The sequence below is a fragment of the Camellia sinensis genome, chromosome 2 (assembly GCF_055761805.1).
Source record: "Camellia sinensis isolate YWXY chromosome 2, ASM5576180v1, whole genome shotgun sequence".
NCBI lineage: Eukaryota > Viridiplantae > Streptophyta > Magnoliopsida > Ericales > Theaceae > Camellia > Camellia sinensis.
In genome coordinates this window covers 191,228,736-191,241,565 of record NC_138962.1, presented here as the reverse complement: position 1 = coordinate 191,241,565, position 12,830 = coordinate 191,228,736, and the positions used below count along the sequence as shown (strand labels likewise).

The following is a 12,830-nucleotide window of genomic DNA, read 5'->3' as shown; positions in this document are numbered from 1 at the left end:
GAGTGGGAAACACGGAGGCAACACCGGCAAGGGCTGCCCAGGACGGGGGCAAGAAGAAAAGACCGGCTGCAGAGTAGAGAAGGAAAAAATCCCACTGTGGATGTGGTTGTTTTTGTTTTTGTTTTTGTTTTTGTTTTTTTTTTTTTTTTTTTTTTTTTTTTTATATGTTGGAAAATGGTGATCGGGGTTGATCCCGAGATGAATAAAATGAGTGTATTGTGCAAGTTCGTCGTCTGCCTTTTTTTTTTTTTTTTTTTTTTTTTTTTTTTAATAATAATAATAATAATAATAATAATAATAATAATAATGGGAGACAAGCCCACATGGGTGGAATAGAAAAAAACATGATAATTATGTATAAATAAAAGAAAGGTGAAGACAATCTGAGTGGGTTTGATTAAATAAAGAAAAGATGATGGTGTGTGCAATATAATAAAATAAACATAGATATATATATATAGAGATATTTTAAAATAAGAGAAGAGGATGATGGTCTGAGTGGGATGTTGGGTGGATGTTGGTGTCATCAAGAGTGTTGAGCAGAAGCACGAGCCTTTGTCAGCTCACCATGGCACAGTCTCTGCACTTTCTACTGGGCTCTTAGTCGACACAAATCTGGAAACTTCAATTCCCTACACTTATAGACCACCTCCAGCACCTTTGCGGTATGATGCAAATCTTAGACATCCTCGAACTCCACCAAGCAATCAAGAAAGTTGTGGCAACAAGAATGATGCTGCAGTGCATACAACAGATACAGAATCTGCAGAAGAAACAAATGCCGGCAACACCATGGAAACATCGGATAATGACCTCAAGGGATCCGACTCAAGGGATCCGACTGCAAAAATGCAAACGGATACTGAACTTGACCCATCAAAGGATCTGGAGGTTGAACTTGAGAAGTCCGGTGAACTTAAAAAATCCGGTGAACAAGAAGAAAAGGATGAAGAATGGAAGAGCCTCGCAAGGACGAGTCTGCCGACAAGAAACTATCGCCCACGGATCTTGATGAATACACGCTTGACAGGTTCGACGCTCCTCCGTAGCTGACGCAAGATTGAAGGAGAGACAGAAATTTGAGTAAGAGAAAGAGAGAGAGATGAGAGACGGTTAGTGTGTAGAGGTCCGGCGGGCGGCCAAGGCGAGGCTGCCGCCCGCCGGGGAAGCAGAAGTACTAGCTTCTTAAGCTTGCTCTGATACCATGTAAAAATTTATGTATTATTGAGTGATGTTACAAGATTGTTGTATTACAAGATTGATTAATTACAATTCCTATACAATCTATATATAGAAGAAAATGTGGTAGTAGGTGTAGTGGAGGTGATAGTGGGTTAGGTGAAGTGGAGTGTGTGGTGAAGTGGAGGTAGGTGAAGTGGAGTGTGTAGTGGAGTAGGTGAAGGTAAAGATGGGAAATTCTAACAGCTTTCATTGATGATCATATCCAATAAAAAGGTCTATGCAAATCCAGAAAGATGACAACAAAAGAAGAGAGGGGAAGAAAGAGAGGAGGAACAGAGAGAAGAGGGAGGAAGAGAGAAGATGAAAAGAACAGAGGGGGAACAGAGAGAGAGATATAAACAGATCTGTGTATACACACATAGGAGGGTCGCGATGGGCGATAGTGATGGCGACACCGGTGGGTGGAGGGGTTTGCGACGGTGATGGCGATGGACGACGGTGATGGCTCTCTCTCTCTCTCTGTTCTCCCCTCTTGTCTTTCTCTCTTTGTTCCTCCACCCTCTTCTCTCTTTCTTCTCTCTTCCTCCCTCTTTTCTCCTTCTTCCTCCTCTCTATCAGAGAGAAAACAGATAGAAAAGTCGGAAAGGAAGACGAAAAGGAAAAAAAACAAAACAAAAAAGGTGCCAAAACGACGTAGTTTTGGCACCTCAAGCCATTTTAGCCACAAGTTTTCAAGCTACCTAGCGGGATTGAAGAAAATATATCAAAATGCTAACAGGATGCTAACAGATCACAAGATATGGTTTGTGGATTTTCTATGGTATTGATAAATCATGGTAACACTTGTAGCATTTTTTTCTCCTCTGTATTTCATATATATGTTTGATTTAGTGTATATATATAAAAAGAAAAGAAAAGATTAAAGATGGTGCCAAGGAGGCACTGCCCAAGTTAAAAGAAAAAAATAAGAGAGAGAGAGGGAGAGAGAGAGAGAGAGAGAGAATTAGAGGAAGAGCCTGACCAAGCCTCTAACCAAACCAGACGCAGCAATCATCACAGACCTCTCCCTTTTTCACTCTGACCTGTGGAATTCATATATGAGTCCTGTCTAGGTTGTTTATTACCATGCTGTAGTGCAGTCCTTTTTTTAACATTTTTGTTTCAATTCCTTTAGTATCTCAGCATTGTTCTTGTGTTCCACATGTTGCAGATTTCAGAGGCATTGCTTGAGATCACACTTCCGAGATTTTCTGGAGATACACTTCCAAAAACTGATGCGGGGACTATATTGGCAATTGCTGACAGGTCAAATAGAATTTACAAGTTATTTTTCATCTTATATTGCCACAAATCTACTCTTTGAGAAATGTTCCTCATTGGATAGCTAAATTTGTGTAGAGATTACTTAAAAAATGCTTCTACCTAGTGTTCCTTGATACAAATCTTGCAGTCATGCAGAATTTATTTTGTGTTTTTTTTTTCTTTGAATAAGGTAAGGATTTTTAAAACTAAGAGCTATGTTACATGGATTGTTTTAAATGTGTGTAGCACCCATGTGTGGCACATGACACTTGTGCAAAGATGTGGGATTTGTGTCCAACATTTGCATTGAACATGTACCTAGCAAACATATTGGGCAATTCAAGTTTAATATATTACTTGTATATAGAACTCCCTTAATATGTTACCATTTGGAAGTGAATGGGGAATTTGTAGCCAAGTCGTATTGTTTTGGCATTGTGGACTCTTCTTTCTTGTGGAAGACTATTTGGAGGCCTAGGACCCTTCAAAGGTGGTTTTTTTGGTGAATCGTCTTTCGTTGCATCATGATGTTGCCAATACTTGTGGATGGGGATGGCAACAGGTGGATATTTTGCGGGTGTCCCACTCCCCACCCTTGTCCCAGGCCCTACTTTAGGTGGGGGGTTTTCCCACCTTGCCTTGTGGCTGTCATGCCAGAATTAATTAGTCAGTTATGTCAATGTTGGCCTCGTGGATGTCATTTAAAGAGGGTGTGCAAGGCTTGGATGGTGTAACCCATGTGTTCAATATGGTTTGTATGGAGGGCAAGGTTCTGAAAAGCGGTTGCAGTCGCCGTAACGGTGGCGGTGACGCGGTTGCAGTTGCGGGGTGTAAAGGCCGTAGTGTAATGGTTGCGGTAACCGGAACCGTGAATTTTTTTATTTTTTGCACAATTTGAAAAAAACTTACCGATACGCATATTTTTTTTTTCCATGATCATATTTATTGGGTTAAAAATAAATATTGATCAATTTTTGTAAATTTTTAAGTATGATGTAATATATTTCATATTTTTAAATCACTATAAACTGAGTTTTTTACATTTTATTTTAATAATTAATGACTTTATATTATATAAAAAATCAATCACTAACTATTATATATAAGATAAATAATGACAAAAGTAAGAGAATAAATAAGAGCCTAAATATATATATATATATATACATATTTTAACCAAACCAAATAGATAATAACCACACTTATTATTATTATTATTTTCAAACAATATATAGATAGACACACACAAACAAAATGGTTTAGTGATAGCAGCTGAATAGAATAGCATAGGTCTTATAGTTTCAACAATCAATAACATGTTCTTCATCTTCCCTTTTCTCTCTCTATCTCTTGCACCTCCATTTTCTCTCTTTATCTTCTCTCTTCTCTCTATCTCTCTTTCCCCATTTTCAGCTTTTTTTTGTGTGTTTTTTCGGAAGAAACAGTTTGGAACCGTTACGTAACGGTGCGTAACAGGCTGTTACGGCTGTTACGGCACCGTTACGACCGCTACGGCAGCCGCTACGACCGATACACCTGTGAATCTCAATCACACTGCAAAAGTGGCCGTAACGGGTGGCGGTAACCTCCAAAACCGTTACGTAACGGCGTTACGTAACGGTTGCGGCTGCTTTTTAAAACCTTGATGGAGGGAGAGGAGTTGGTGTATGTTTGAGGATGCGGAGATGATGATTAGAGGATCAAGTTAGCTTTGCTTCACTGCATACATTTTTGGCTTGAAGAGAAATTTTATGGTTCCTTCTATTTTGGTGGATTTTGGGAGAATTTAGACTTGGGGATGGATGGTTTATAATTGTAAGTTTTCCTTCTATATATAATACCTGACATACCTTTAGTATTGGGTGACACGTACTTGCCATCTATTTTTATCCTATATTTATAAAAAAAAAAAACGTAGCATATACATGGTTCTTTTGGGGTCAAACCTACATATAAAATATGAGTTTTATCTTCTTGATTAGTCAGTCTTTCTTTATCGTTAATCGTTATTACACCTATATTCTTTTTCATCTAGAATGGTTGATTGAATGGTTTCATATTATGTTATACGTTCTGCAGGTTAGATAGCCTTGTTGGCTTGTTTGGAGCTGGTTGCCAGCCAAGCTCCACTAATGACCCATTTGGCCTGCGGAGAATCTCTTATGGTCTTGTATGTCTTATGAGCATTAAAAACTTTTTCAATCTCATTTGATGGCATCAACATAATGGTACCTTAATTTGGTGTAGGTTCAAGTGTTGGTGGAAAACAACAGAAATTTGGATTTAAGACAAGCTTTGGAACTTGCTGCTGCTGTCCAACCCATAAAAATGGATGCCAGAGCAATTGATGATGTAATCTCCTCTCTCTTGTATTCATTTAGAAAGTTCGTAGACTGTCATATTTATATTTGAGCTGTTGAAATTTGAGCCTCTATTGAGTTGTGTCAAGCCATTTAGGTAGAGTTTTGTTCAGCGGACTGAAGTAGAATGGAATGATTATTCCATCAAAATGTCCATTACCATGTTTGGTTGACTAAAAAAATAATGAAAAATGTACTGCAAACATAATCATCGTTCACCATTGTATGGGAATGATTATTCCATAGGGGAGTTCAAGGAATGACCATTCCATTCCATTCCATCTCATTCTAGTGAACCAAATAGAGCATTGAAGAGTTTTTACATTGACTTTTCCTATTACTACTGCTACCAAGCACCATGTTCAACATCGTAATTGCATAGACATTTTACACTGCGGTAGCAGCACTACATAACCTTTCCATATTCTGTTGGATGATCAATATGTGATGCTGGGAACTTAGTCTGATTGGATTGCAACTTGTGTCTGATTAAATCTTGTTTTCTTCAATGCATCTTAATTGTATTTAACTCCGCGTAAAATATATCATATTAGACAAATACGAACACTAGATCTTGAGCCACCTTTTGAGATTTTCCTGTTTATGTATTAGGCATCATTGTCATCTACTCATTACTTCTATTTTCATAGGTACATCAATTTGTAACCCGGAGGCTAGAGCAATTTCTGGTATGTATGATTTTCTATCAAGGGTTGTTAAGACTTATGAACAACTTTGCGTTTTTTGTCAAACGGTGGTTTTCTTTTTCAAATTTTCTTTATGCAATGAATAAGGTGGATAATCACCAGGGGCGTGAAACAAAGCCCTCCATTTTAATGAATGCTTCAGATTTTGCTCTGCATATTTAAGCTCTTATGTCTGCATTAGTTTTTCAAACAGCAGCCTTAGATTGGACAGATTTGAAGTCAAGTAATTGCAACTGGGGATCTCCCAAGCAGTTTGCGGAAAATTAAAGCAAAAAAACACTTGAAATCAGGAAGAAGGGTAAAACTAGGTTCCGTGATATACCTAGTTGGTCAACCCATTTCGTGCTCCCTTATGGAGAACATCAACCTAGCCTGGATTTTTTCTTTATTTCAATTCTCATTTGTTTCCAACTTGAATGTGGGTCAACTCAAGCTTAGCTAGCCTTCTTTGCACTTGAACTCATAATGGAGTACTTCAAGCTTGCTTTTTACTCTGGTTTTGTATCTAACATCTCTCTATCTAACCATGAAGTAGACCACTTGCAAAGAGATTAGAATCATAAAAAAGTTTTTTTTTTTTTTTTTTTTTTTTTTTTTTTTTTTTTTTTTTTTTTTGGGGGGGGGGGGGGGGGGGGTGTCATTCTAATTCCGTGTCTGTGTCAATGTCTATCATGTGCCGACATGTCCATCGCTTCAATATACATAGAACACATCACAGATTTTGAAGAAAATAACTTGGGAACCTATGATTAAAATGTAAGCAATGTGGATTTATACCTATTAATTTTCTTCCTTTTTGGAATTTTAGTTTTAGGGACTCTAAAGCTTAACTTCAAGTTTGTTTGTGAATATTGCTTTTTAAGGTAGATATTAGGACTTTATTCTCACGCTTATTTCGTAACATATAGGAGTAGAAAAATATTAATGTATTTGTGGTGTAGAAAATTGAAGAAATTAGTATTTTTTTGTATATATATAAATATTTGTTATTGTGCCCTTGCATGTCTTATTTTTTGAAATTATCGTGTCAACGTGTCCATATTATGTTGTATTTGTGTCCTATGTTTATATGCTTGTTTCTTAATCAATCAGTAGTAGAAAAGTACTTGCCTTTCCTTCAGATTGGACAGCCAATGATATTTTTTTGAGCCTGACACGACCAACGTGACAAGTGCTTTTTGTCTCGTGACAGAAAGCATGTGTAATGGCAGCTTTTAATTATATTTTACAACTAGAATTATGAAATGTTGTGAGGTTATTATTCCAAGCAAGTTTTAAATAAAATAAAATAAAAGATAAATCCTAATATGTCCCTAAACATCATGGATTTTCTCCAAATTTGTGCCGATCTGTGATTTTGGTTGTCCATATGTGCCTCCTTTAGTTATTGAGCTAATAACTATTTATGTTGCTGATTGGAGCTTTGACATGCTGAGTCCGAGTTATGATGAATAATGAAAGATTACTTTAGTAAACTCCTCTGAATTTTGGTTGAATAAGAAAATATCCATATCCAAACAACCCCTAGAACAAGCATAAAGATGGCACATAATATTCTAAGATGGAAGATGAGGTGATTTTATACACATTGGCTATGTCTTGGTTACAGGTTGATAAGGGAATTAATCCTGAAGTTGTTCGTTCGACTCTTGCGGAGCGAGCAAACTGGCCTTGTTTAGCGGCAAAGTCTGCATATAAAGTAAGTAAATTGTAGTAGTTACGAGAATTTATCAACTACCGTGGATAACTGAGCTTATGAACTGATCTTGCTATTGGCGATCTGTGAGATTCTTACCATTCTCTCTCTCTCTCTCTCTCTATTTTATTTCTTTTGTTTTACTGATCCTTACTCGAGTAACCTTCTCTTTTGATTTCTTATTGGACTTATCATGTTTCCGTCATGGCAGTGTCTTTAAAATAGACGAGATAGATAAATGGTTTTTAAAATGCTGATAGACATCTCCATCTCTATTAATTTGAGGGAATAACTTCTATGATACATAAAAATTTCCTTACTCCTTCAGTAGAGCAAGTTATGACAGCTTCCAACTTTTCTTTTCTTTTTTTTTTTGGGGGGGTGGGGGGGGGCAAATGATAGCATGTTAGTGGGTTAGTAAGTTAGATTACAATAAAAGGGCCGCAGTCACTCCATCAACTCAAACCTTGAACCTCTGATATTCTCTCTGTTCCAAGGGACAGTTTCCAACTTTGAACAGTTGGAATACGACACTGCCTGGAAGCATTGTGGGAATCCAGTTTCCAAATTAGGAAGATTGAAGAGAACTAGACATATTAACTAATATGTTTATTACTTGGAGAATGACATGCTTGGATTACCTGCTTAAAATTTCAAGATTTCATAGGTCTGTTCTTTTATTTTATATGGCCCTTCCGTGTCTAGTGTTTTTGCTTTCTTGGCTGACGAGATTATGAAGTCATTTTTTTTTGTTTGTTCTAACTTCTATGCTTCTTGTGAATTATTTTCTCCTATCTTGTATTTTAAAAAGCATCATAGAAGAGAGTTAAGGCTAGAAACAACCAGCAGGCTTTTGTTCCACCAATTTTCTTGTGAATTATTTTCTCCTATCTTGTATTTTAAAAAGCATCATAGAAGAGAGTTAAAATGAAGAAAATTGGTGGAACAAAAGCCTGCTGGTTGTTTCTAGCCAATATCTTTGTGTTTGCATGGACACTTAGGATGTGTTTGGATCATGGATTTGGATAGGGATTTGGAAACAAAAAGGAAATGGAGAAAAATTTAGTTTATACTTCATTCTCATTTATCTCACCTTTTTCCTTTTCCTTTCCAAATTCCTACCCAAATCCATGATCCAAACACATCATTAGCATGTGTTTAGAAAAGGGGAGGGATTCTCCATTCTCCTCACCTTTTCCTTTCTCTTTCCAAATCCCTACCCAAATTCATTTTCCGCTCACCTTTTCCTTTTCCTTTTCAAATCCCTACCAAAATTCATGATCTGAACACAGCGTTACAGATACAGTACTTCTGTTGAGGTTATACATTTTTTGTCCGAAGATAAAGAGTTTTTCTTATTTTTTTAAATGGCATTGTTTCATATTGTTTTCTAGAGGCTTTTAAAAATTCATGTGGTGTGTCAATTTTGCATGCTAAAGTGGAAATTAATGCACTCATTTTGACTCTGATTTTCTTTCTTTCCATAGTTCTCTATTGCAAAAAGGATATTAAGAGATTTTATCTTTCAATTTGATTGTGCTTATGGATGTATCAATTTATAATGCCATATAAGTAATTGTCTGCAGATGGATGCCTTATCAAGGGGTGAGCTTCTGCCAAAAGTTGTTGAAGCATATTCTCGTCCAACAAGAATTGTTCGAGGAAAGGATGTGAATGTTGATATGGAGGTGCTCTTCTTATTTATTTGATTAATTATTTTTTGGGGGTATAGTTTTATTGTTAAGCGCTCGAACTGATGTTTATAAATGGCCCCCAGCTAATCTTCTTTCTTGATATCTAAAATTTAATATACAGTGTTTGTCAATGATATGCTGTAGGAAGTTCAAATCAACTAAACATGTTGTGGTAAAAGGTTTTTTCAAAATTTCAAAAAACAAAAAGAGAAAGAGAAAGAAATTCACTTCATGAGCTGTTGTTTTCAGCAAATCGAGATAGTCTTTTTCTCTATTTTTATTTTTAATGCTTTTCTGACAAATTTTACATATCAGTCACATGTATCTGAAAACTAATAAATACACTGTTCAAGGTACTCAAATATGAAGCACCATATCATCGAAGGGCTTTGAATGTGATAGACCTTCACCATATCAATGTTAGTGTTAGGACTAGCATTAGGTTGGCAATTTCATAATTTGTATGTGTAGCCTTAGGTAGAACCCAAACTACTATTATAATGTAGTTTTACATTTGGTTCCTTACATTATTAATCACTGGGTATGTTTAAAAGAGTTTGGTAGCACATTAATAAAGGTCTTGGAACCTTTTTTTCTTGTAAAATGCTTTCCATCCTTATTACAATTGCTTGTCCACCAAATGATAATAATAATCAATGTCACATGGACTTGGGTAAGAGTGTAGGGTCGAGTGCATATTTAGAGGACGGACCCAACAAATCTCAAATTTAAGGGTACTTGACTGGGCAAAAAGGATTGTAATTTTATATTTTAAATCTATTATGTGATATAAAATTGTGTTATCTGTAACATACAGTCGAAAAAGCATTTTACTTATTGCAATTATACAACATATACATATAATGATACTATTAATTACAAATATATAAGAAGTATCTAATAAAAAGTATTGGACACATATCCCGCACCCTTGTCCAAGTGTTGGATATTCGACACAGGTTTTTGATTTATTTTGAAGAATCCATATAACATAGATAATAATAACAAAATAATTTGATCACTCTGTTTGCCTATATATCGGATGTAATTAAACATTCTCTGGTATCTATATTATGTGTGGTTCCTTTTTTATCATGATCAATATTTATCTTTTGCTCTTACACCACCCTCAAATAATCTTAACAGGTGGATGAAGCCGCATTTGAAACAGATGAAGAGAGAGCTTTGTGGAGCACTTTCTTGTCATTAAGAAGCAGAATTCATCCTGGTACCCATAATTATATGTCCACCATAGTTTGGGGAGCCTCTGTTTCCACGCAACTTTTTCACAAACGCACCATTTTTCATTCAGAAGTTGATTTCTAAACAAAACTACATGGTTTGGAAATCAACTTTCGAACGAAAATTGATGGTTGAAAAATCAACTTCCAAACCAAAGATGTAGCCAAATCATAAGATTTTGTTCAGAAGTTGATTTTCACACCATGTGATTTTGTTCGGAAGTTAATATCTGAACAAAAAAAAGTGTGCAAACTGAGATAAGGTGGTGTGCAGAAATAGAAGGTCCTCATAGTTTGTTTATTGGTTCATAAATTTGCAGAGCATGATGCTTTTTGAATTTTATGATAAATTGATTTTTTTGCTTGGGTGTTTGTTTCTCTTTATTCTGTACTGGTCATATTTCAACAATATTTGGTAAACTTGCCCTTTTGTTAACGGTTTTGTCTGCTCTATAGGTATCGAGGTTGAGGATTTTGTTGAAACATCTGTTCAACTATCACAACCACTAGAGGACTTCTTTAATAATGTTTTCGTGATGGTGGTATGTTCTTTCACATCTTTACTGCTGAATGGAAAACTATTCTTTGCTTTACATGCCCAAATACACCCTGTAATCCAGAAGGACTTGTAGGTTTTAGTTTGAAGGTGAATAATCGTTTTAAAATTATAATAGTCCCTAACGTACGATGGTTATGTCCAATTCTGTGACCTAGACTTTTTCTATCACTCATCCCGTGCTGCTAGTTTTTTTCATTTGAGGCTGCTTACGAAATGATTAACTTAAAAAATATGAAGAAGAAGAACTCCGAAAATATGAGGAAGAAGGAATATATTTCTGTTATATTCAAAACTTCTTATCTTACAAGACCAAATGACACTCCTTATATAGGAGATATTACAAATATCATCATAACCCATTATATGCCATTTACATATTATATATTACCACTATCTACCACTATCTTATTATATACATGCCACTATCTACCACCAACACCATTATCATATTCTATACATGCCACTATCTACAACCAACACCACTATCATATTCTATACATACCACTATCTACCACCAACACCACTATCATATTCTATACATGCCACTATCTACCACCAACACCACTATCATATTATATGCATGAACACAATTTCCAGCAGATTAATACAAAGTAGAGGACGTGGAACAAGAAAATTGCACTTGTACACTTTGTGCTTAGTGAACAAGAAATATTTTCTACATACAAATTTAAAGAACTTTTTCATTATTAATCAGTGGCATTTTTCTTTTACCCAAAACTGACATGATGCGCTGGCCTTTATTATATTCATAAAATTTGAGACGATTAGGTGCATATTCTATTTTATTACCAAATAAACCCTTGTTTTTTATTGATATTTTTTCCTTCGAACGACATTGTTTAGACTTTGTGAATCCCCTTTGAGACCTGGTTTATTATTGATATTTTTTCTTTCAAACGACATTATTTTAATTTTGTCAGCAAATTCCTTTTGACACTTCCCAGGTCACCACCACAAATTATGGATAATAATAATAATAATAATCATAATAATAATAATAATAATACAGTTCAACCCATTTTCTGTAATGTTTATTTTAAAGTTGGCGAAGTCAGGTTCTAGTACTTGATAAAATTATTGGTTCTTGGGTGAGGAATTTTTGTGGGTTGAATGTGTAAAAGTTATCTTGATTTTAATCTGTAAATGTTATCTTTCTCGAGTAATGAAACATGAAATGTATGAAGAGTTTATTACATTAACTTTGTTGAACCTCATACTTTTCTGTGTAAACTCTTCAATGTGCAGGAAGATGAAAAAATAAGAAAGAATCGGCTTTCTCTACTCAAGAAAATTGCAGACCTTCCTAAAGGGATAGCAGACCTCTCGGTTTTGCCTGGTTTTTAAATTTCTTCGTCTTCGTGTATAGCTTAGCCAGAGAATTTGGTGGCATTGTTTTAGAAGTGAGAAATGAGGAAAATAAGTTTAAAGGAAGTGAGTCTTATTTTACTCGACACGTTCAGATATGATATTAAAGACTCTTTTCAAGTTTGTTTTTTGGGTCGTCATAGCCTGGTACAAATTCTCAAGTTTGTTTTTTGGGTGGTCATAGCCTGGTACAAATTCTCTCAAGTAAATTTTGTAGCATTTGTTGTGATGTATAATATACTTATAATATTCTTTTATTTAGTAAATTGATGATCGTATTGTTAACTCTGCTTATTTATTTGTAGATTTTGCACATCGGAATAATTAATTTACGCGACTTGGGTTAGGGGGACAAAAACTTTGGATCATAAGTAAAGTTGCTATTTTATTTTAGGATAAATTATAAATAAGTAAACTTTAGGTAATACTAGAGATATTAAATTTTTTACTAAATAAATGATCAAATGTTTCATATAGGTGTGGGGTTCGCGATTTTGTGGACTCCACACTCATGTTTGGTCATTTATTTGGTAGAAAATTTGAGACCTATAACATTTTCTTTGTTTAAAATACAAATTTCCTCCTATGATTTTAGAAATTATATTTCGTTCTTTCAAATTTCTAATCGTATAATAAATGATCATTTCAATTAATAAATTATTAAGTCAATTAATTATTTTTAATGATATCAAATATATATATA

The 12,830-nt window shown here is 35.0% G+C and overlaps 1 protein-coding gene across 7 annotated transcripts in view; it reads left to right on the top strand.

Moving 5' to 3' along the window:
- The window catches only part of EDD1 (glycine-tRNA ligase), a 66,965-nt gene extending 54,553 nt beyond the window's left edge, over positions 1–12,412 (top strand). For 6 of the 7 annotated variants that reach the window (XM_082916429.1, XM_082916427.1, XM_082916431.1 and 3 more), the window contains 9 exons: positions 2,393–2,487; positions 4,564–4,654; positions 4,732–4,836; positions 5,495–5,533; positions 7,161–7,250; positions 8,834–8,935; positions 10,088–10,169; positions 10,639–10,724; positions 12,008–12,412. In XM_082916429.1, the coding sequence (XP_082772555.1) occupies positions 2,393–2,487; positions 4,564–4,654; positions 4,732–4,836; positions 5,495–5,533; positions 7,161–7,250; positions 8,834–8,935; positions 10,088–10,169; positions 10,639–10,724; positions 12,008–12,106 (789 nt within the window). In that variant the 3' untranslated portion in view covers positions 12,107–12,412. The remainder of the gene's footprint in view (positions 1–2,392; positions 2,488–4,563; positions 4,655–4,731; positions 4,837–5,494; positions 5,534–7,160; positions 7,251–8,833; positions 8,936–10,087; positions 10,170–10,638; positions 10,725–12,007) is intronic. The other variant, XM_082916428.1, reaches the window with a different exon arrangement.
- The last annotated feature ends 418 nt before the right edge of the window (positions 12,413–12,830 follow it).